At 41.6% G+C, this 23,679-nt stretch overlaps 1 protein-coding gene across 1 annotated transcript; it reads left to right on the forward strand.

Moving 5' to 3' along the window:
* Window positions 1-679: 679 nt before the first annotated feature.
* On the forward strand, window positions 680-23,679 carry wdr75 (WD repeat domain 75). Its single transcript, XM_080456488.1, has 21 exons — window positions 680-804; window positions 2,490-2,619; window positions 3,259-3,324; window positions 3,447-3,546; window positions 3,878-4,002; window positions 4,136-4,206; window positions 4,721-4,837; window positions 5,034-5,122; window positions 7,701-7,859; window positions 8,844-8,903; window positions 9,208-9,323; window positions 10,466-10,641; window positions 10,967-11,124; window positions 12,249-12,429; window positions 15,031-15,125; window positions 17,873-17,968; window positions 18,525-18,694; window positions 19,095-19,154; window positions 19,373-19,516; window positions 20,248-20,339; window positions 22,873-23,679. The coding sequence occupies exons 1-21, from the start codon at window positions 719-721 to the stop codon at window positions 23,075-23,077; spliced, it is 2,496 nt and encodes an 831-aa protein (XP_080312614.1). The 5' UTR covers window positions 680-718; the 3' UTR covers window positions 23,078-23,679.

Genomic DNA, 23,679 nt, shown 5'->3' on the forward strand with positions numbered 1-23,679 from the left:
AAAGTTTTCAAATAATTGTAGTGGAGTAAAAGTACAATATTTGCCTCTGAGTAGTGGAGTAGAAGTAAAAGTACTGAAAATTGGGAATACTCCAGTAAAGTAAAAAAAAATTCAAAATTGTACTTAAGTACAGTACTTGAGTAAATGTACTTAGTTACTTTACACCACTGAGTAGCCTACATTTACTCAAGTACTGGTAAGTAATTATCCAGTAAGTATTTATTCTTTACTGGAGTATTTCCCAATTTTCTGTACTTTTACTTACATCTCAGAGGCAAATATTTTACTTTTGCTCCACTACAATTGTTTGAAAACGTTAGTTAGTAGTTACGTTGTAGGTGTGTATTATTATGACAAAACTAGCCTTAGATCAAGACTATCATAGATTTTGATCGAGTATGACTTTTACAATGTCACCAGTAAAGCCCGCATTTCTCCGAACATGTACAAATGCAAAATATAAGGTGCTTAACTTTCCCCAAATGTTAACTAGGTGTCCGGAGTGTATTTGTGCAATGAATTAGTCCATATGTTTCAATAAAGAAGTGTTTTAATCCCGTCTGTTACTACACGCAACAACAGACGCGAAAACCGTTGGCCAACGCCATTTTTAAACACCAGGGGGCGACATCACACAGATTGCAGCAACAAAAAACCCCATCAGAGCTGAGGTCAGGGGTGAAGGGTCGTAGTTGACTTGAGATTGAAAAAAACAAACATGGTGGAACACGGCGAGATCCGCGTGGTTCACCGAGGCGGCAGCAAAATCAACCACAGGGAGCCTGTCATCACCCACGACTCCAGGTATGTGTGTGTCGTGTTGAGCAGAGTTGTGTCAACAAACGCAGAGACGGCGAAACGTTGCCTTGTTTTCAGAGTCAACGTTATATGAGCTACTACGTGCTCACGCTAATGCTAGCAGTTAGCCGCTGATGCCGGCTGAGAGCCTCTTTCTTTGGTGTTTCGACCAGGTGGGCGTGGTTTTGAGGCATCCTTTTAGTGTTTAGGCACGTAGCCACGCCCACCTGGGCGAAGCACCAAAGAAATGGGGAGTCCCGGGTGTGAATGTTGTTTACAGTGGTGGAAGGAGTACTCACATGTCGTGCACATGTTGTTAAAAGTATCATTTGCACAACGTAGATACTCTGTTACGAGTAAAAGTCTGGCATTCAAAATGTGCTCGAGTAGAAGACTGCAAAAGTATTGGCATCAAAATATACTTAAAGTACGAAAAGTACTCATTATGCCGAAATCTTCCATTTCATGTTTTCAAAATGTGTAAAATCGTTTGAAAATAGCCGATCTACAAGCTCACAACGCGTCGCGAGTTTGTAGATTGGCTTTTTTTCTAATAGCCAAAGTCTATATAGGGCAAAAGTGGTTAATGTATGTTTTGTAATAATATTTAAAATCTGCAAAGTAACTAGTAACTAAAGCTGTCCAATAATTGTAGCGGTGTAAAAGTATAATATTATCTACTTGAGTACATGTAGTTAGTTACTTTACACTACTGGTTGTTTACTACAATGGTTCTCAAATCATGTGCAACCCAGATTTGGCTCAACAATGTGGAATGCCCTACCAAAAGGAGTAAAGGAGTGTAAAACCCTACTCACTTTCAAAACTGCCCTAAAGATACACCTTCAGGAGGCTGCAATTCGAAAATGGCCCCTGTCTAAGTCTTCACCTACCCCCCCCCCCCCTTATTTCTTTTTCTTCTCTTGTATATTTTTTTCACTCTTCATACCAGTAACCTGTAAGCTGATTGTATGACATTCTGTATAGTAGTGTGTATATCTGTCTCTGTCTCTTATATGTCATCATGATTTGTGTGCATGGGGATCTCATCTTAAACAAGCTCAGTGCTTAATGAGTCTCCCAGTTTAGTAGACCTTGTATTGTGAATTTGTACTTCCATGTACTGATGTTCTCATGTCTTACTAAATAAAGTACATCAATCAATCAATATGTTCATGTCAGGGACCCCTATATTGATATGTACTGTACTAGGTCGCCCAAACCCATTTGAAAAGGTTTTGTGCCAGCAGGGAGTCGGTGACCCTATAAAACAACATTTGTATCGTTAGATTAGATTTAGTGCATAATTCTACCACTGTCTATATACTTTATAGGTGGGACTGGGGAGATAACACTGGAGAGAATGAAACCTATTCACTGAATAGTCATTCTTATACATTCTGTCATTGGGTTAAGTTCTAGCCGGTGAAATAATAGCGAAATTAAACCTTTAATCATTTTGCTGGGGACCCCCTGGAACCATATCAAGGACCCCTGATAAATGGACCACACTTTGAGAAGAACCACTTACCATGCTAACTTGCTGTGCAGTACCCAGTACACTACCCACCACTCCATCAACTTAACAAGATGTAACATTCATACATGACCTCGAGATTCATAACTAAATCATTAATCAAATTTATGTATGTGACAACTGACAGATTATTTTTTGCTCATTTTATGTCAAGGTTCCTACTGGTTCCCTCAGGGGAGTGTGTGAAGGTGTTCAGCACACAGACAGAAGAATCCATCCATGATCTGCAGGGCCACAGAGACATGGTGACAGGCATTGTCCTCAACCCCTCCAACCATCTTCAGGTTCGTCAAATCCTCATGTCAGGAGGAGGTGTCATCTTGGATTGAGATTTAGGACTGTTAACTTATAACAAACTAGTAATTATAGTCCCTCATTCAAAACGTACTGACTGGTTCCCCTAACCGTTCAACTCTGTGTCTGTGATTATCTGGTGGTGAGCAAACCGTTTGCATTTGTGGCATAATGGAGCGACTGATGTTTATATATAAAATTAAACATGTCATGTTTTTTTTTTACAGGAGTTGGTACCAGAAGGCCAGTACCAACTGAAACAGAATCTTTAAATATGTGTGGGATAGTGTACAAATTAAATGATAGAGCAAGTACTGTGAGTGTAGTTACAGAATTATTTTATTTAAATTTTAAGGCTGCAATGACCAGTAATTACACATGAATATCTTACAACCTAACCTAGTGGGGTCGATAGATAGTATTTCCCAACATCACCCTGCATGGTAAACAGTTGAATTTAGGAAAGATGAATATCCACACAAGAACCGGAGCAAGTAAAACAGTGTGCGGATATAATCTTTCCACTTTCACTGTTTGCTTTTTATCCTACACCTATTGTAATATATTTTTTGGACTGCATTCTAAAAAAAATTGCTTTACCCAGCGATCGTCACTGTGTCTTTTTGCAGGCATACTCTTCGTCAGCAGATGGCACTATCAGGCTGTGGGACTTCACAGATGGTATCCTTATCAAGGTATGGATGAATTATCTCTCAAATTACTCCCCACTGTCTCCACTATCGATTTCTGTATATGAATTATATTTTGATATGTCCCCCCGGACAGTCTGTGTGACAGTTATGTTGATCTTTTCCAGACATTTGTCATTGGATACCCCGTCTACTCCATCTATACCTCTGCAAAGCATGCTGGGGTTGTTTTCCTTGTTGTTCCAATGGCAAGTGAGAAAAGAGTTGGTACGTTTGACCCTCAATTACATTGAATACATGTATTAAGAACACACAGAAATAGAGAGACTTGACCACTTTCATCCTGGCGTCCACATTTTGAGCATGTCATTATATTATATAAAAAATAGCAAATAGATCTACAAGCTCCCACCTGTTGTGATCTTGTAGGCTATTTTCGCTATTTCGCTATATACATTTTATCCTACAAAGAAAAGCATATTGGGCTTAAGTGGTCATGCACTCGTCTCTCCCCACAACTACAAACACCAACTTAGTGTGAACTATTTCCCAAACACACGGTCAAGAAAAAAACATCAAATCCCATCATTCCTTGCAGAGATGTTCCAGCTGGTGGCCATTAAGCTGCCTCAGAGCAGAGAGCAAGTAGTGGACGCCACAGATATGTCTGAAGTGCTCCCTGATGTCGGCTCTGACCCGGCAGCCATCTCCATTGGCAGAGGGGTTTGTACACCACTGACTGCTCTGAAATAACATCATGAATTAATCTTTAAATGTGATGGACACACACTTGAAAAGAGGGACATTTTAAAATACATTATATGCCAGTGGTTTACAAAACCTGTCATCCTTGCAGGGTGAATATATTGCCTCAGCTAAAGGCTTGCTGCTGCAGGTGTACTTCTTCAAGAAGCAGACGTTTTATAGGTGAGTAATGGGTACCCACTGTTGAATTGACTGTCAGCTAGACACATTTCAGGTACAGAGTAATAATATCAAAACCTCATAGTGTTTGATGATCAATTATGACCGTGGGTCTGTAAGAGGCGGGGTGTCTGTCTGTACCGATGATATACATTCGATACTAAACCAGTCCATTACATTTGGGGGGTGGATTTACATTAGGAGCTAGTTTGCGCGACGTGTCTATCCGTGAAGACTGTGTGATGTGTATCTATTTACTGACTACTGAATAGCACTCTCAGGGACACACTGCCTGTAATAATACCACAATTTTGTTGATCCTCAGTTCCTCACTGTAGTGAAATCATCCAATTACACTGGTGAAAATTACATTACCACACCTCTCCCAGTAATACTGTCAAGATTACTTTAGCCTATACTAGATGGGCACATTGAGATTGGATCACTTGATTCAAATGGTAGGGTGCCTTACCCTTCTTAGCCACTTCTTAGCCATTATGTCTTTTCTCGCCAATAGATTTCCCCTAAGTGTAAATTCCAAGAAGGGAGCCAAGAACACATTTACATGTGTCTCTTGTCATCCTAAAGATGACTGCATTGCTACTGGACATGAGGATGGCAAGATCCGCCTGTGGTGAGTGAAATTAGAACACAAGTCTCAAGTTTGACACTTATTGTTCCAAAAGAGGATTTTTGGTTTTACAGCATTTATTGTTAAAGCATTTTATTCATTGTCTTTTCAATTGTGACTTTATCATTTCCTCTTGTAGGTGTATATATATAGCGCTGTATGTGTGATTTCAATGTATGTCTCTGTACCTCTCCTCCAGGAGAAACTTTGACCACCGCAAAGAGTACACATACTCTACCCTCCATTGGCACCACAGTGCTGTCAAAGCACTACGCTTCAGTCCAGAAGGTACACATGACAACCACTAGTACTGCCTCACTCTCTGCCTTACGCTGAATTCACACCAGCAGCTGTATTTCGCTGCCATGTTCTGAGAATGCGGTAACGGTAAGGTTAAATGCATCGTTTATGGAGAGAAGTGGCCGCCACCATAGCAGGAGGCGGAGCTAGCAAAAAGCAGCCAACCACAAGCGCGCTGTGCTCTGAACTAGGTTTGGACTAGGTGCATACACTCATCCTCACAGTAGTCTGTTTCTGTGGTGCCGTCTTGATATATTAATGTATTTTGCTTAACACATTAACCGCCAAGAACGTAGTCCTACGGTCCGTTAAATCCAACTGTTAAGCGCCGAGACCGTAGCCCTACGGTCCACGGTCTTTTCGCGCTGAAATTTTCCAGGTTCACTTTCGGAATTTTTTTATCAATTTCCGCTTCCGGTTTGATGACCGGAAACAGAATTATTTGGGATCCGGTTTTGACGATCACGTCCGCCCTCGTTCTGCAGACGAAACTGAAACTCCATTTTCTCCTTGTAGTTTTTTCTCCTCGCATATCACTGTTTAACGTAAACCGTTCTAACTACAACATGGATGCCCCGTTTGACACGTGGTCTTCACTGGTAGAAGCAGTGAGATGTCGGCGATGTTTACAAACAGTGCACAGCTCAATCTTAAGGATTTTAACAAGATCTATGGCGACATGAAAAAAACAAAAACAACAATAACACGTTGGCACTGGTGAGTACATTATGAGATTAACCTCTGGCGGTCAATGTGTTAATATTGCAAAGCACTTTTGAATTGCCTTGCTGTTGAAATGTGCTATACAAATAAACTAGAAGTAGCGATTATCAATAACAAAGTTTCAAACTAAGTTGTAGTGTAGCGGTTTGCTGGGGTAGCTGCCGGGGTGCCAGTCAGAGTCCCAGTCTGACAAAAAGGGTTAAATAATAATACACCAACAACCGTACAAGGGACTGACAAAATATTATATCAACCCCTGAAACAAACAATCAACACACAATACCATAGAAAATCACAAAGAAAATACACACACACACAGAGTAACTCGTTTGCCAACAGTGTATTCAATTTGATTCCCCAAAACCCCCCAGTCAGTGTTCAGTACAATATCACAATTCCAAAAGGTAATGTTCAGATACAGATCAAACAAATGTTCATTACCGCAAAACACCGTAGCACAGATCAAACGAAACCTTCATTAAATGTCCACCTCCGCAGTAAAATATGTCAGTCAAAACGTCACTGTCAGTCAGGAGGACGCTGTGAATCTCCTTACAGAGTGGTGATGTAGGTCTGTTTCCTCATCATAAACCCCTCGGGAGTGTTTCACTTTAGCGTTGACAGCGAGCTGTCATAAACCGGCGTTACCTCCCGTAACGAGGCCTCGAGCACAACCGCAGCAGTGCTCCGACGGGTAGACGACCACCATCCACGTCTCCGATCGCGTCGATTACACCACAGCGTGGGCTACAAACAAACGGGCTGTTTAGCGGGTCAGAGGCAGGCTACTAGCGTGAGGGAATCTCAGGACACGACACCACCTGTCTTTGACAGGAGCCGGCTCGTAGTCCGTGCCATCTTCCCTTTGATTCATTCATAGTTTCCTGGAGAGGCGTGGGAACGCGTGACGTAGGGAGCAGTGTTAAAGGCGCAGATCGCCACAGTAGGTGTGAAATTACAACCCGATCTCCAGAGATTACCGTAACATTGCACGGAACGAGTGCACTTCATTCCGTGGATAGCCGCCTCGAAACCCCCAAATTGCGTGCATATGTACGGCGCTCCCTTTGTGACAAAACCATTTCGGAGGCGCGCAGTCACAGGCGAACTGTCACCCCGTGAAGGACCACCGAGGGAGCTAAGGCGACCGAGTTGCCGTCCTGAACGGTGTGACGTTCGCCTGTGCCTACTCAGCGCCGTTTGAGTTATGTACCGATAGGCACAGAATCGTAAATTTTGTTGTGGGGACTGCTCTGCTTCCGGGTTTTTCCGGGTTGCGACTGGTTACGCCCACCGTGGGACTCGCCGTACATATGCACGCAATTTCGGGGTTTCTAGGCGTCTATCCACGGAATGAAGTGCACTCGTTCCGTGCAATGTTACGGTAATCTCTGGAGATCAGGCTGGAAATTAATAAAGATTGAACAAGAACTATGGCCTATTTTTCACCTAAAATATATGAATCGTTTACAAACAAGCTGCCAGAGAGCATCATGTGTCTGTACTTCTCCCTGTCTCTGAGCTATGCTGCCAGGCTCAGGCACTCTCAGCTGGAGTACAACACGGTCACTCATACAATGGACATTTTATTGCATTTTGCAAATGTCTGCACTATGATCATTCGCTTGAAGCTCCTGGTGTGTGAATTTGGTGTTATAACTAGACACATGGTATGGAATTATAAAAAAAAGCAAGTTATTTGTGTGGGTGCGATTAAACGAGGGGAGCTCATGAAACGATCTCACCAAAGGAAAGATCAATGTTAAAATCAACCAGCCACTGCGGCAGAACCGTTTTCCTACCCTGGTCAACTATTTGTATTTCTTGCACTGTTTTCTGCCAGGTACTAACCTGCTGAGCGGAGGCATCGAGTCGGTGCTGGTTCAGTGGCGCTACGGCCAGGACAACCAGAAGGACTTCCTGCCCCGCCTCGGTGCTGCCATCACGCACATCGCCGTCTCACCAGATGGATCACTCTTCTGCACCTCTCATGAGGACAACAGTAAGGAGCCAGAGATTTTGTTCAGCGCACAGTTGGACTGGTTTACAATAACACAGTCAATGCATTATAACAAGTGCACCCAATGTGAGTGCGAGAATTCGGCAGCGACTTCTCCTTGAATGTATTTTTTAGTTGAGCTTTAGTTGAAACTATTGTGATTGTGACAGACGCTGTCTGCAAATGTGTCCACCAGAGGACACTGCACACCTGTAGGTTACTTTGAAGGAAGTGTTCGACCTCACAACTGGTGTGAAGGTGCTCATTCACCATTTAATCTCTGGCCTATATGCTCCGTCATGTGACGAATAACAAAAATAGGGCATAGCAGTGGCGGCCATTTTGTGGTGCCACCGATAGAAACCGCATTATTTTGTCCCATAGAGATTTACAAAAATATTTATATAAATTATTTTAAGCCTGGAACCAAGCCATCCAGGCTCCTGGTGAATCATGACCATAAAACATTTGATTCTGCGTCAATGAATGTTTGAATATTTAATTATATTATATTCTATATTTAATAAATACACTTTTGTTTGCGGTTTTTAAAATATTCTTTTGACACAGTGACAGAATCAAATGTTTTACGGTCATGATTCACCAGGAGCCTGGATGGCTTGGCACCAGGCTTATAAATAATTTATATAAATATTTTTGGAAATCTCTATGGGAAAAATTATAAGGTTTTCTGTGGCACCACAAAATGGCTGCCACTGCTATGCCTGATTGGCATGTTTATAAGCTCACACTGTGTCACATTGCAATGTGTTGTGCTTGTAGATCTCATCTGCTATTTTAACCATTGATGAACATTTTGGAAAAAATATATGCAGTATATAATGTTTGAAATGTTTTGAAAATGTTTGAAGATTTTGGGAAATGTTCACCTATAATGACATGCCCATATTAGGGACTCTAGGTTGAAAGTGGTCAAAGAGGATTAAGTGCGTCCTTTCATCCACTGTGCCTCTCCTCTTCTTCCAGAAATTACCGTCATTCAGAACGCTATCAAAGTGTCTGCTGTCATTCAAGGCCTGGTCAAAGGTGAGAATCGACTCAACGTTCAACAGCTGTTCTCTGTACATACAAAACATGTCTGCATGGAACCATAAATAATCTTTGATCTCTACAATTCCTGGAGATCTACAGTACCTGCTGTTTTGAAAGTGCTGCATTTTTGTGCTGTCATCTGTCCATTGGTGCCAAATGTAATCAGTGGTAGCGGTTGTGATATGGAGGGAAATCACTCCAGATGTTTATTATCCACTATGGGCAATTTGGGATGCAGGCAGAATTAAATGTTTACAATAAGACAAAAAAACAACAACTCCAACCTCTTCTCTTCCAGGTGAGTGTGTCAGGACGGAACTGATAATGGACCCACGGAGCAAAGCCCTGGTGCTCAACGGCAAACCAGGCCACCTACAGTTCTACTCCCTCCAGAGAGACAAGCAGCTGTACAATGTAAGCAGTATAGCAATATAATAAATCTCTACATTCATCAAGTACATAAACTGTACAAACTAACAGCAGGATCTCACATTTTGTACCCTGGGATGTTGCAGAAAAATCCAGCTGATGTAGATTTTGTAGTGCAGTAGGCATCTACCTTAGATCCCAATGGATACCCTAGGCCACAGAGTACTGATGTTTGACCTATATTTTGTAAAAAGGGGGGAAAAAGAAAACAATTGAATTGCAAAATCTTGAAATCTACTTGGAAAACCCTTTTTATTAAAGTTTCTATTGGAGAACATTTAAGCAAACAAATAAAAAGAAATAAACACAAGTAACCTTTTTGAAAGATTTAAAATAAATGGATATACAAGCTCCCAATGTGTGGCCGGACGTTGGGAGCTTGTAGATCTGCTATTTTTGAAAACTTGCCCATATAATGACTCAAAATAGGGACGTCAGGTTGAACGTGGTAAAAAAAATCAGCTCCATGATTGCAGATACCATGGCATGAAAAAAAGTCACATAATGGCAGTAAGACTACGTACATAACTTAGATCATGTGGCTGGTCAGGCAGCGAGTTTGTGGTACTGTAGGTGAATGTCCCACTGCACTTCAGAGCGGTATGTTGAATAAGCTAGAAAGTGACTAGACTTTCATCATACAATGTGCTTTACAACTTGTAAATTAGGTAGCTTAATGGCTGGAAGCCTTTATTGATCTCACGTGCAGGTTTTACAAGTGTGCTGAGATTTCAGTACCTGGAAATGTCACAGTCACGTGTTGTAAGGTGGTTTGTAGGGCTGAAAGTTCAAACATATACGGTACTTGGACTGTATTTTATTAGTCATATAATATGCCCTGACTTCCCATCTGCACTTCCTGTCTTAATCTTAAAACTCTTAATTGCTGTTCAATTACTTGAAATATCCTCGGGTGAACTTAGTGTGGGCGTCCGTTCTGTTGATTCAGACATTTTACCAGTCATAAAAAAAAACATAAATTCAGATTTAATAGAATTAATTTGATTAATTGCTTAGGCCTAACTGAATAAAAAAAAATAAAAAAAAGGATTGAAGACCAAATTAAAATGTTAAAAAGCTATGAGTCATGTTGTAGAAGTAGACTGTTGTGCTGTGTTCCTCTACAGTTGGACATCGTGCAGCAGGAGTACATCCACCAGTCTGGTCTTCGGCAGTTTGAGGTGGCGAAGGCAGCGTTCGATGCCCGTGGCGACTGGTTGGCAACGTTGGAGGAGAGGACACAGAAAGACTCGGAGCTGGAGATGAGTCTGAAACTCTGGTCGTACGACGAGCAAACCCAGAGGTACAGTTACAGTCTAGATAGAAGACGTCTCAACGTTCCCGGTGGTCATCGAGAACGGGGGACTTGACATCGAGTTGTAATTGTAAACTGCAGCATCTGAACCAACCAGCTATAGGTGGAAAGAAGACCATTTTGACAAAAAAAAAAACATGTACTAATCCTCCCATCGCTGGCTGTGACCTGTAACCTTTCAGAGGGGAAAGGCTTGAATCATAATCAGAACTTAATCACCGTTCAATAATGTCTGCAAATACAAGGGATTTGTTTTAATGGGATGCTACACATCAAAAAGTCCCTAACTCCCATAATCTTGTTTCGCTTGCAGTTTTGTGCTGAACACCACCATCACAGCCCCCCATGAAGCCAAGATTACAGCCATGTGCTTCTGCTGTACCACAGACACCCAGACCACCACGCTGGTCACCACCAGCCGGGACGGACACTTCAAAGCCTGGCAGCTGGCCGAGGCTGCAGACTCGGAGGGTAAGCCGTCTAGCCCGGTTCCATCCTCCCTCAGCTGTTGGCCTCTAGATGGGGTTTGAGTCGTTGGGTCTGGATCTGGTTTGCTTGTGCTCACACTATTTCTCATTGTTAATTTAACTCTGAGAGTGTACACATTGTTAATTGGAGTGTTCATGTTCATTCCCTGTTCTATGAGCAAAATAGAAATGGTTTTGAATCAAAATGGGATGACAACATATTTGGTTATCCTCATCTTGCCATCATCATAGGACAAACTTAAAAGAATCCCTGGCTAACAAGCCAAATATGCCTTAATACATTATAATTGCCCTCTATAACTGAAATAACATTTTTAAAACACCTTAAATTTATTTTAGAAACGGTTCATCTTTCAGTCAATTCAGGGGCAATGCCCGTCGCAAGTTGATGATGTAATTTGCCCACGTGTGTTCTAGCCCTATGGAATTTATGTAATGCATGTGCAAAAAATAATAATTTAAAATATTGATTTGATGCTCATATTAACCTTAGGAAGTATTACGTTGTTTTTTATTTTCACATGCATTCCATAAATTCCATAGGGCTAGACCACACATGGACAAATTACATCAACTTGCGACGGGCATTGCCCCTATTGAGTGAAAGATGAACTATTTCTTCAATAAATACAATATTTAAGGTGTTTTTTATTTACAATTATAATGTATTAAGGCATTTTGGCTTATTAGCCAGGGATCCCTTTAACAGTGCTGCTACATTATTAATCACCAGTGCGGTCTGTGTTTGTACTTGCATGCATTTTCTTGCCATCTCCTTCAATGTTTTACACCTTATACACACATATGTACAGTATTTAACATATATGTCCAATGTTTATGTGAATAGATTTTTTTCCTGGATAGCCCCAGGGTGAATCAAACACTTAACCCTCACATAAAGACTGCTTCTGTTCTGACAGTAGACATGAGACAGCCTTTCCCACCAATTGAATACTTTTTTATTCTCTGTCTCTCAATCTCTTTCTCATTCTCCCTCTCTGGCACTCTCTCTCTCTCTCTCTCTCTCTCTCTCATTCTTTCTTCCCCTCCATGCCCCCTCCCCCCGTCTCTCTCAATCCTGCCTTTCTCTTCATGTGGGCCGCGCAGATGAAGGGCCCTCTTGGTCGTGTGATTTCGTGGGTGCCTATCACGGCTTGATCCCAGAGCGCTGCTGTTTCTCGGCCGACGGCTCCCTATTGGCCGTCAGCTTTCAGGAGGTGGTGACCGTCTGGAGCCCCGCCTCCTGGGAGCTCCTGACAACTCTGTCACAGCCACCCGGTGCCATCAGGTGATGACCCCACACATAATGGACGGACGCACAAACACAATGCAGGCAACCCTAACCCTAATGCACACATTTTTCATAGTAAGGGTGCAACTCGAGAGACAGGGTTAATTTCAGGAAGGCAAAATGGGTGAAAAACGAGTGACAGCCTTTTACCATCCTCCATGACCTGAAAACCCCCTGAGGAAGTCCTGGCGACCGGGCCAAGTTTTCAAGAGGTCCATTAAGATTACAAAACCTACAGTTTGGCCCCAATTTGAGCAGGAGGGCACACATGGAACCACGGATCCATTTGGTTCCATTTGTGCCCTCTCAGAGTTAAATTAACCCTGATTATTTTACAGTGTAACACAAAGACACAATCAAAAAGCAAACTTAACTGCCACTTGTTGCCATGCAGCGGATAGAGTTCTATTCATGGTGTTTGCTCATAAATCTCACTGCCTCCTCCTTCTATACAAACAGGAAATAGGCTCCTCCTCCAGTGATCCACAGTACGTAACCACTTAAGCCCACTTATACTATCGTTTTACCCAACACGATGCATTGCAACGCTTGTAGATAGGTTATCTTTGAAACATTTTTGAAAATGCCTATAATGACACGCCCAAATAAAGTGGTTAATATACAACACACACACACACACACACTAACATAGCAACCAACTGTTTGGAGTTCTGTGGTCTGAAGAGGCTCCTCTGTGTCTTAGAGGAGTAAACGACTTTTGACCTTACTGGTAGGAAATCAAGAGTGTTCCCCCTCTCAGCAGATGGGGAATGCAAGAGTCTGGACAGAAAAGTCAAACCATGCTGGGTGCCCTCCTGCTCAAATTGGGGCCAAACTGTAGGTTTTGTAATCTAAATGGACGTCTGGAAACCTTGGCAAACCGCCAGGTCTTTTGAGCTGGGGGGCTCTCCGGTCATGGAGGACGGGTTTTTCACCCCATTTTGCTTTCCTGAAATGAACCCCCATTTCTAAGTTGGTCCCTCAGTAATGGGATAATCTGCACCCGTACTAACGATAGCCCAGTAAAAAAAAAAATTCCAAGTGTATGGCTCAAACACCCCAAATATAAAACCTGAATCGCTCGTGACACCCAAGTGTTCAAAATATGCGGCAAAGAAATGGCCATCGCCAGCATAGACGAGTTGTTTTGGTCAGCCATCTGCGGTCAAAAGTGTCAGATGAACACTTTTTCTGTGTCACTTGGAAGCTCAAGTGGAATCCAGGAGTAACAGCATGGTGAGGTGGAAAGGAAAACCAGACATTAAGAATCGGCTGTTTTGACAGCTGCCCTCCACACCTTGCATAAGCGCCTCCCTGTTGTTCTGTATAGTTGGTTCATATGTGAGAGCATCCAGTCGAAACTAACTTCACATGACTTGCATGTTCCCATTTGGAGCACCCAAGCTAATCCTATGAAATATGTGTGGTGAGAAGAGGTGGTTGGTAGGGGGTAGTTGGAAGGCTCTGTGTGGACTAGCCACCAGGATTTACATTTACATGCAAGGAGTTGAGTTGAGCGACCTACCCAGAGACAACTGATATATTTAATGATGACTGTAACATCTAGTATTTTGGAAAACGGTGTGCCTCGTGTTAGGCTTCATTTATATTACAGTATGTTATGCGGCAGTGTCGCATGCTGCAAATGGCAGATCTACAAGCTCACAACATGTCATAATGTGATGCATTGTGAGCTTGTAGATCATCTATTTCTGCACACAAAGTATAAATAAGGCTTTAGACTGCTAAAATGTCACTTTTGGTCACTGTTGCCCACCAAATGCAAAAATCTCTGCAGGGTTTTCATTAATCTTGTTGGGAATGATCAATAGGCTCTGATTTCTAATTCATCCTTGTCAATTGGTGAGGAGACAAGAGCAAAGTGCAACAGCCGACCATATAAGACCTTAGAATTAATTGCCAAGTTTCACGATTACATTGTGAAATATAACCTCATGATTTACTTTTGACTAATTGTGCAGGCTGCAGCCCTACTTTTGATGTCATTGTGCAGTCATAGGGAAGGGAAAGACATACATCCTGTGTTAGCTGATCTAAGTGTGCAGGAAGGGTTGTAGGAGTGGATCATAGCCTGGAGGTAGGGTTTGCCCATGCCCTTGATTGCCTTGTAGGTCATCACCAGTGAAGGGAATACAGAAGGAAGGACATATGAAAATGTAGGCAGGTTGAAGTAACTTTACACAGTTACAAGGTAAGAGTAAGTGAAATTGTTGTCTGTGCACTCAATATTGCAATTATAAGAAAAGTAAAAATAGGCAAGAGAGAATCAAATATAGAGGAAGGAACACTCTTCTGAAGTCTGGTGTTATGGCTACTGATACTCCGGTATCTCTTCCCTGGCCATGGTCACAGCAGATTATGGCTGGGATGTTGTAGGGGTTTGATTGAGGACGTTTTGTATTTGCATAACTATTTGAATACATCTGTGTTAAGTGTTTTTTAAGAGGTATTGAAAAAGTTATTCTGGCCAAACGGGTGCATGTAGTGTGCAAAAATAAGAGGCTTTGAAAAATAGTCAATGCAGTGACAGTCTGAAGTACCAGTAGAGAAACATATAATCCTTTTGTGCTCCAACAGGGATCTTTGTTTCGGCCGACTGAGCTGCTCCAAGTATCTGCTGGGAACCACGACCAAAAACCTCCTCTGCTGCTGGAACCTTCTCACCTGCTCCTGTAAGTGTGTGCGTGTGCGTATGCGTGTGAGGGCCAAATGTCCCTACAAGAAGTATAGTAGGATTTGAGAAATGGACATTGTGAGGACCCTTTTCCTGTTCCTCACAAGATAAATTGCTGTTTTATGATTTAAAAAGGTTTTTAGAGTTCCGGTTGTGGTTAGAATTATGCATATAGAGGTTAGTTTAAGGGTTTGCGGTTGGGAGTTAAAGCCAGATTTGTACTTCGATGCGTGCCGATGTCATCCACCAACAAATAGCCGATCTACAAGCTTGTCACAATGCGCTGTTGTGAGCTTGTAGGTGGCTATTTTCCATGTGTGACACCCGGCGTGCAACTACATATGTTCGGCTTAGGGTTAAAACTGTAAAATAGCCGTCCTTGCATTTTTGCATGTGTATCCACGTGTGCAATCCGTGCATGCGTGCTTCTGTCTGTGCATGTGCCACAGCATCATATTGTACAGGTCAATGTTTTGCCCTATCTCTCTCTGTTCTGCCAATTCAATTCAATGGGGATTTATTGGCGCGAGAAAACATACGTTTAAACAATACAATCAAAACAAAATAATATGTATAAGTAAAGGGGAACAAATAAATGTGTAAACAGAGCTGTGTTACATTGTAACTTAGAGAAATGTATCTTACAAAACCCATAAGAATTGTGCATTTGCTGTCAGAAATAGTCCACATACTGTACGTAGGAGAGGTTAGCTTGGGATAAACTTTAGAAACAAAATGGCAGCAATATTTCAATGTTTTGCAACCACGGACATCAATGGCGGCAGTCTTGGCTTTGATCAATCAATTTGGAACATTCGCAGGATATAGAGTCAACTGGGGGAAGAGCGAACTTATGCCAATCCATATTGTAGATAATGAATGGCTACAACAACTTCCTTTTAAAGTGGCGAAGGAAAGGTTTAAATACCTTGGAATAATCATCACTAAAGATTATAACTCACTATCTAAAGCTAATCTGGACCCCCTGATAGACAAACTTAAGAATAACATCCAGTTTTGGAGAACACTTCCTCTCTCTATGGTGGGGAGAGTAAATGCGGTAAAGATGGTATTTCTTCCACAGCTGTTATATATACTCCAGAACATTCCCGTATTCATTACTAAAGCATTCTTCAAACGATTGGATTCCATTATTCTTGATTTTGTTTGGGATTATAAAACACATAGAATAGGGAAGGCTCATCTGTGCAAGTCCAAAATGAATGGGGGGTTGTCTCTTCCAAATTTTTGCCACTATTACTGGTCCGCTGGCATTCGATCCCTCTCCTATTGGTTGGATGATACAGCATTGCTGCCCGATGGATTGGAAATGGAGCGAGAGGATTGTCTACCGTTTACCATAGGGGCAGTCATTTTATCACCGGTATTAATACACAAAAAGATATACAATTATAACCCAATTATTTATAACACTATACGTATTTGGAGACAAGTCACAAATCATTTCAAGCTTAGGGCAATGTCGTTTTTGCTACCCATTGCAGCGAATCCCTCGTTCGCCCCTTCCAAACTAGATGGTGCTTTCCTTGATTGGAAGGAGAAAGGAATAATTTGCATAAAAAAATTATATGTGGACGGGGTATTTGCTTCCTTTATACAGTTAAAAGAGAAGTACGGCCTCCCGCAGCGAGACTTTTTTAGATACCTACAGATTAGGAGTTATGTGAGAAAACATATTCCTGATTTTGAATCAGCAAGGCCAGACAGATTGGATGGGTGTTTAAGTCATGCAGCTGAGACTAGACGCATCATTTCTTTTTTGTATGACACTTTACATAACATGGCTCCGGTCTCAACTGACTCTATTAAAGCCAACTGGGAGGCGGAATTGGGCGTACAACTGACTGAAGACATCTGGGATAGCAGTATGGAATACATACATACCTGTTCGATTAATGCACGACATTGCTTAATACAATTCAAAATATTACACAGGTTACATTACTCAAAAGTAAAATTACACAAAATATTCCCTGACATCTCCCCCCAGTGTGATAAGTGTAAATCAGCAGATGCAACTCTACTGCACAGTTATGCCCTGTGTCCCAACCTACAGAATTTCTGGATAGAGATATTCAGACTATTTTCCAATATACTAGAGGTAGAGATAGATCCAGACCCAGTGTTAGTCATCTTGGGAGTATCAGAAGGGATGAAGAAACTACAATTATCTCAACAGCGCCTTCTCTCATACGGCCTTATCGCTGCAAAAAAATTGATACTATTATTTTGGAAGAAGAAAGAGGCCCCCACAATCAAACTCTGGCTCACCGAGATGACAGAATCCTTACATTTAGAAAGAATTAGATTTATACTCAAAGACAAACTGAAAGATTTTGAAAAGATTTGGAAGCCTTTAGTCTCCTTTCTTAAAGGTTGATAGGCTAATCCTTGTGGATGACCTGTGTCGCACGTAATCTGGGGCAGCACTTCTGGGGAGGGGGAAGGGAGGCGGGAGGGTCCCTTTGTTTTTTTGTTTGAGTGTATTCTTTTCATGTTACTCCGTTTTGTGTGTATGTCTGTTGGTTTTTGTTTAAAAAAAAAAAAAGGAAGCAATCCATATGAACAAATGTATAATATAACCCTGTGCTTCACAATAAAAAAGATTTGAAACATAAAAAAAAAAAAAAAAAAAAAATATTTCAATGTTTTGTATTCACTTGGTATAAAACTCTCCCTCTCTCTTTGGCTCTCTCTCTCTACGTGGTGTGTCCATCCCGGCAGTGGAGTGGAGTACCTCTATGGACGTGAGCCTGCTCCTAGCCGACTCTGCGTCTGAGAACGTGGCTGCCTTCTGCAGTCAGGATGGCAGCACTGACCGTAAGTCTCTGTCAGCAGCACTGACCACCCAGACCTCCCATATTCCACTTATGTCAGTCAGAGAGTAAGTGGAAACACTGAATGTGAACTGAAGTGATGGACCGGGCCCCCTACAGGCCACCTGGTTTACTATTCTGAACTGGAGTGGAGAATGTAGTACACGAGGTTATGAACTTGAATAGATATAGTTAACTTCCCTTTTGGCTGGTTTAGGACTCCAGCAGGGGCACGTGTTGTTCCAGACATTAAAGCCTGATTTATACTTAGTTGCGCACGGGTGTCACTAACCGAATGTAGCCGATCTACAAGCTCGCAGCTCGTCACAGGACGAGCTTGTAAATCGTATTGGTAAATACTTTTGGTGTGCGATACGTCGTACAATTAAGTATAAATCCCATTGAACACACCAGTCAGTCACGCGTTTTGCTTGGGAACAACATGAGAACCTCAAGAATGGTCTCTTTTTGCCAGTTCCTTAAATGTAACCATAAACTAAATGTTTCCTCATTCCTGTGTTTTCCTCTGTCTCCCTCCACCGCCTCCTCTGTTGTCTCAGTGTTTGTGTTTAAACCCAGCGAGCCCCGGCCGCTGTACTCCCACAAAGCCCTGTGTTCAGGGAAGGTGACGCACGCCGTGTTCGCCCAGCGTGACGACATGCTGGAGAGCTGCGAGGAGAGCCTGCAGTGGCTCAACCGCTCCCAACTCTACTTCTTCACTCAGTACATGGTATACCACCACCTCAAACATGTCCTCAAACACACGTTCTGTGCAAAATCCAGAGAGTTAATTTAACTATTGAGAGCGTAAAAAATGTATCTGTAAGGCTTACATTTACGCGGAATGTTAGTCTTGTCAAAGGCGCCAACTTTGTAAAAACCAGCCCTGCAGGTTGGTTTAGTTGTTGATAATTTCCTTCAACTTTTGTGATTTATGTGTGAAGAAGGTGTCATGTTAAATGTTATAATACCAATATAGAAATATATTTTTGTCTTGAAGAAATTAAAATGTGCTGGACTGGCTAAGTAATTATACAATGCTAACTTGTGTGTGAGACTGTGCGAGTGACACTGTGTGTGTGAGTGTGAGTGTGTGTCTGTGTTTAACTGATATGGGCTCTTCTTTCCAGGATCTGATGACATTCCTTACCAAAGTTGAAGAAGAACGTCTGGTGGCTTCTATTAAACAGGTACAGTAGGCTCCTATCTCAGTCAAGGAGTATTAAACTCCCGTCTGTCTGTATAGAGGCTATATAAGATCCTCACATGCCCCTATCTGACCTGCATACAAGCATATAAAACGTTAATGTAGGTCGCTGTCCAGTTCCGGATCCAGGCTCTTTGACTGCATGGTCGCAGTGAACGTACATTCTGACATTCCTGGTGGCTTTTCCTCCTCTGTTTCAAGCTGGTGATTGAAGACAGTGTTGCAGTGACGCCGTTCTACCTGTTGCTGGGGAAACGCAACCAGCAGCAGGACAAACTGGAGCCACTGAGCAGTTTGTCTGCGGAGAGAACGCAGCTCCCACAGGCCTCCATCGCTGTCAAGGAGGTGAGGATTACAGTTCTACAGAAAGACATTACCGGTACATGGAACCTCTCTGTCTTAAAAATAGTGAAAACAGCAGATCTACATGCTCACAACGCGTCACAATGTGACTTTTTCTGAGCCTTGTAGATCTGCTGTTTTCACTATTTATTTTTTAATGGTTTCGTTTTTTTTTAATGTTTGGCTATAATGACTTGCCCAAAATAGGGACACCAGGTTGAACGTGGTTAAGTTTGAAGATTCAAGATTTGTTTTGTTACATCTTGTGTACGAATATTTAAGAATACAATTCTTTTGTCTGGTTCCTCAGACATTGTAGCAGCAATAATAATAAACGCATAACAAAGTTAAAATAAGAAAAATCATTATAATCATAGAGTAGCAGCAAAAGTAGGACAGAATAACCAAGATATATGATCCCGGATTTTAAATTAAAATATGTTTTTGTAAAGAAAATGAGGCATTTGAGTGCACAAGTAACAACAGTTGTTGTGCATGCATGCTGCATCACATAATCACAATGTTCTGGGTTCCTGCAACACGTCCCGTGTCCTCCACAGTCATCTCTGCCTTCTCATTTATGTTTTGTCTACCGACTAAACAGATCAAAATAAGCATTCAAGATATATATTTAAACAAACATTTTGGACTCCCTCAGAACAGACAAGGCCTCACTGCCTTAAGTCATCAGTGTCAGTGTGATATTTTGTCATCTCTTTTTGTGTCCATGGCAGCTCCTCCACGGTCCCGCCCACGTGCTCCCCTCCACCTCCGTCCTCTGTTCCATGTTCACTCGCTCTCTCCTCATCTCAGCCACAGACGCCAGGTGAGTTAATAAAAAGCCTTATTGTCGCCGTCGGGCAGAAACCTTGTATGTCCAAAACATGTTCACTAAATAAATAAAATAGAAACGGTTCAAATGGATCCAATGCCAGTTATTATTTAGTCACAAGTTCTTGTTAATACTTTTTATTGATAAATGAAACTTTGAACTATTAGGTTTCTGCCCGACAGCAATCATATGAGAGAAGAAGTCTTTATTATTACAGAGCTTTCAATGTTCAGGAAGCCTTAATCAAGGGCTGTGTGTGTTGAACATTGATGTGAAAAGGATTGTCACTGTAAGCCAGAGTCTCCAGCTGGAAGGCCTTGTCCTTCATCTGGTTTGCAAGGAGAGATCAACGTGTACACTCTCGATAAAGGTTTGTGGTGCTGGGAGTAAATCACCTTAGATAAAATATTCACACAAACATCCATACGCCTGCACACAATGTTCTTTATAGAGCAATGTTTCGGTCACATAGGGACCTTCATCAAGATGACGAAGGTCATGGAAGAGATATGGAAAGTGACCGAATAATAATCCTGTTGTCCTGAAAAATATGATGTTGTCCAAGTGATGACTGGATACTAGGTTTTCACAGAGTAGGAATTGCTCAGGGGAGGGGAGGGGTATGCATTTACAATGGAAATCATATTGTGATTTCCCCCATTGGGGTTTTCAACAGGTGGTCCATGAAGGTATTGCATGTGGTCCCTGACCATGCATTTAGTAATGTAGGAATGTGATTTTTTTTTGTATTTATTTTCTTCCACGGAACGGTGCACTAAATAACCTGGTGACATATGATAAAGTGTCAATAATATTGTCAGTTACTGGGAGGTCAAGAAAAGGGAGTTCGAATCTCAAGAAGGGGAAGTGTACCGGATTGCCTGATTGAGTCATCATTATTAGGATATGTGCCAATATAATCGCATGTGTACTGCTCACTCATACATAAGATACAAATCAGTAAATCAGTTAACATGAGTTTAATGGAATGTTGGATAAAGTAAGAGAATAGAATAGATCAGTGGTTCTCAACCTTTTTTTTAGCTCTGGACCACTCACATATTTCAGTTAAATAAAGCCTGGGCTTGATATAATTTGTTGCATGTAGTGTTGTGCAACAAATTAAATCAAGCCCTTAACAGTCATTATTTAATTCCAAGCTTTTAATCCCACACCACGCCTATTAATTCAAATATTTTCTAACATTTGATGGACTTATGAAATATTATTTAAATATGTTTTTAATACATTTAACAAAGGTATTTTATTTATGTATATACATTTTCCCATGGATCACCTGCAGGCCTAATTATGCCATGGACCACTAGTAGTCTTGTGGACCATTGGTTGAGAAACAGTGGGATGACATGGGATGCGTAGTATTTAAATGTTACCAAAGCACTCATATTAGCCCATATCCCCTCCCCACCCAACACAACAGTGGTCCCCAGGTTGATTCGTAGTCAGGGTGGTGGTCCCTGGTTCACAATAAGTTGAAAACCCATGGACTATAAGAAAGGTTTAGCCATTGGCTGTATGTTTTACAGCGACACAAATAGTTGGATAACTTATCCCCTTGACACCATTCATGCATGACAATGCTGACTACATTACCTACGTTACCTTGCTGATTTATTGAGCAAGGTAACTCTAATGTGAGTTCCCTGATTACAATGACATCTTGAAAGTAAATGGTTTCAATCAATAAGTAAACTTTTTTTGCCACTTCTATCAGCTGATAGCAGGAGCGGCTGAACTCATGTTTTAGCACTGTCAACACTTAAAATGGGAGCAGCCCTCTCCTTTCTTTTAATAATTTAATGCCATCAGTCGGACTCGGTACCTCACAAAGTTACTGGTTGTGCACCCTCCCTCTTACAATACTACAATATACATATCATAATAAAAAACTATAAATAATATAACAAAAAGCCAGACGAATTGTGTCTGATACTGTCCATCCCCTCTTTAAAGAATTCAGATAACTACCCCCGGGAAGACGCTACAGTATATGCATGCTGCAGCAACCAAGCATCTTTACAAAAAGTCTGTCTTGAATGCAATAACCTTTCTAAATTCATAAACATGTTTCACACTGACTGGAACAGTGTCCTTGGTTGTTGTCTGTTCTGTGCATGTTGTGTTTTACTGTGAAGCCGAAGGCGCATTTTCATATAGTGGACAATAAAGATTAGCTTATCTTATTACTGCCATATTATCAAATATGAATATATGATAATGGCTTTATATCAGTATAGTTGTGGGTTGTATGTCCTGGAACATTCTCTTAAAGTGTGACAACTCTGACGAGGCATTTGGTATCATGAGCGGACACAATGCAACTAAATGTCAAGGTGATTCAGCAAATCTGGAAAAAGGGTTAAAAAAAAAAAAAAAAGGACCTCAAATGTGGGAACAATCAGTAGTTTCCTGTTTATCTCTGGAAAATATGCTGAATCATGCCAAACTCCCTGTAACTCGTGGTGTTCCATTATGTGTATTCTTCTTTTTTTTCCTGTGGTCTCAGAGAGGAAAATGAACCCAGAGAGGAGGAAATGGAGAGCGAGAAAGAGGAAGAGGACTCTGAGGGGGAAATGGAGCTGAGCGCCAAAAGACAGGAGCAAGTGACCACGTCACGTGGGCCCCCGGCCCTCACCAAAGCCCAGGAGAGGGAACTGAGGAAAGTCAAGAAGTTGGATCACAGCTGGTTCAGCAACATCCTGGACTCTTAACATGCATGACCGTGCTCAACCACAGACATATTTACATAGTAGGGCTGCACAAAGAATTGGGGGATTAATAAAGGTTTATCCTATCCGATTTTATGTTTCACAATTATGTCATCGTGAAGCTTAGCCATTAATCTTATTTTGTCGGCTGTAGCACCTTGCCCTCACCAGGTTACACAAGGTTTAATAACCAGAACGCTGCACAACCCCTCTCCCCATCTGTCAGGCACACAGAGATGCAATAAAATCAGAGGCCATTTGTTTGTATGTTTTTTTTTTATGTGGACCCCAGGAAGACTAGGTGGTTGCTATGGCACCAGCTAATGGGGATCCTTAATAAAATCAGAGGCCATTACATACTATTTGATCAAGGATATGGTTCTAGTGAACAACAAAGGCATTTGGAAAATAAAAAAAAGTTTTTTCCTAGAAATCAGAATCGCTATTACAGTAATTACAATATTGAGCAAAGTAATCAGGATTATAATTCTCGCCATAATTGTGCAGCCCCATGACAGACATACAGTATACTACACACACACATGTACAATCCCTCATACTTTTCTAGACATTGTATTGTAATAAATAGATCTGTTTTGATTAAA

Source organism: Gymnoscopelus braueri (assembly GCF_963280865.1).
Source record: "Gymnoscopelus braueri genome assembly, chromosome: 18".
Classification (NCBI taxonomy): Eukaryota; Metazoa; Chordata; class Actinopteri; order Myctophiformes; family Myctophidae; genus Gymnoscopelus; species Gymnoscopelus braueri.